Here is a 913-nt window from a genome sequence, read left to right as displayed (position 1 = left end):
GAATTTTTATTTCTTGCCTTCTAAATGGCTCAAGGGAAGCTGAAAACAGGATCACTATGAGTTTGGGTTGCATAGTGAGACCCTGTACAAAAAAAAAAAAAAAAGCAAAGAAAATTATTCTTTCAGCAATAGGCACCGTGGCACACACCTGTAATCCCAGCACTTAGGAGGCTAAGGCAGGAAGACTGCTACTGAGTTTTAAGGCCAGTATGAACAATAGAGAAAGACCCTGTCTTAAAAACCACAAAAACAAATCAAAAATCATTCCTTTGGGCTCTCATGAAGTTTCCCTCTTACCTTGAGCTCAATGGCATTGATGAGCTTGCCACACTTGTCACACTGATCGCCCCGGGCCTCTTCATAGCCACAGAAGGGACACACTCCTTCCACAAAGCGGTCAGCCAGGAAGCGGGCACAGCGCTCACACCGCAGTTGCTCCACAGTATCTTGCAGTATAAAACCTCGTGTCAACAACCGCTGGAAGATATCCTGGGTGATTCTGGCAAGGTGAGCAAGGGGTGGGGAGGCACAGTCAGAAGTATGCATCCCTCCCTTTTGTCACCCACCCAACCCGGCACCCAAATTCATTCAGTCCAAGAACCAAAAAATCACGCAGAAGACCGCTGAGATCCAAGGCCTTCTACTCATTACAGAATGTTACTGGGAAGGCTCAGACCAACCCTTCACACTTACTTCCCAACTGACCACACAGTCTCATCCCTCAGCACTTAAGACTGGCTTTTGTTGAATTTAAGACTACACTGCTTTGTCTTCCAGGCTGTGTCTTCTTTTTAATAAGTCCAGGTGCAGAACCACCCAGAATCATCAACTGGCAGTGTGTTTTGTAGCTTTTTAAAGGATGAGTATTAAGCAAAGAAGAACAATTGTATTTGGTGTGTTTTTTATTATTATT

General features: G+C 44.7%; 1 protein-coding gene across 2 annotated transcripts in view; it reads right to left on the bottom strand.

Moving 5' to 3' along the window:
- The window catches only part of Mars (methionyl-tRNA synthetase), a 20,371-nt gene that overhangs the window by 13,116 nt on the left and 6,342 nt on the right, over positions 1 to 913 (bottom strand). For both annotated transcript variants that reach the window (XM_004647004.1, XM_023707300.1), the window contains one exon: positions 298 to 499. In XM_004647004.1, the coding sequence (XP_004647061.1) occupies positions 298 to 499 (202 nt within the window). The remainder of the gene's footprint in view (positions 1 to 297; positions 500 to 913) is intronic.

The sequence above is a fragment of the Octodon degus genome, unplaced genomic scaffold (genome assembly GCF_000260255.1).
Source record: "Octodon degus isolate 3935 unplaced genomic scaffold, OctDeg1.0 scaffold00286, whole genome shotgun sequence".
Taxonomy (NCBI): Eukaryota; Metazoa; Chordata; class Mammalia; order Rodentia; family Octodontidae; genus Octodon; species Octodon degus.
This window is presented reverse-complemented; position numbering and strand designations above follow the sequence as displayed.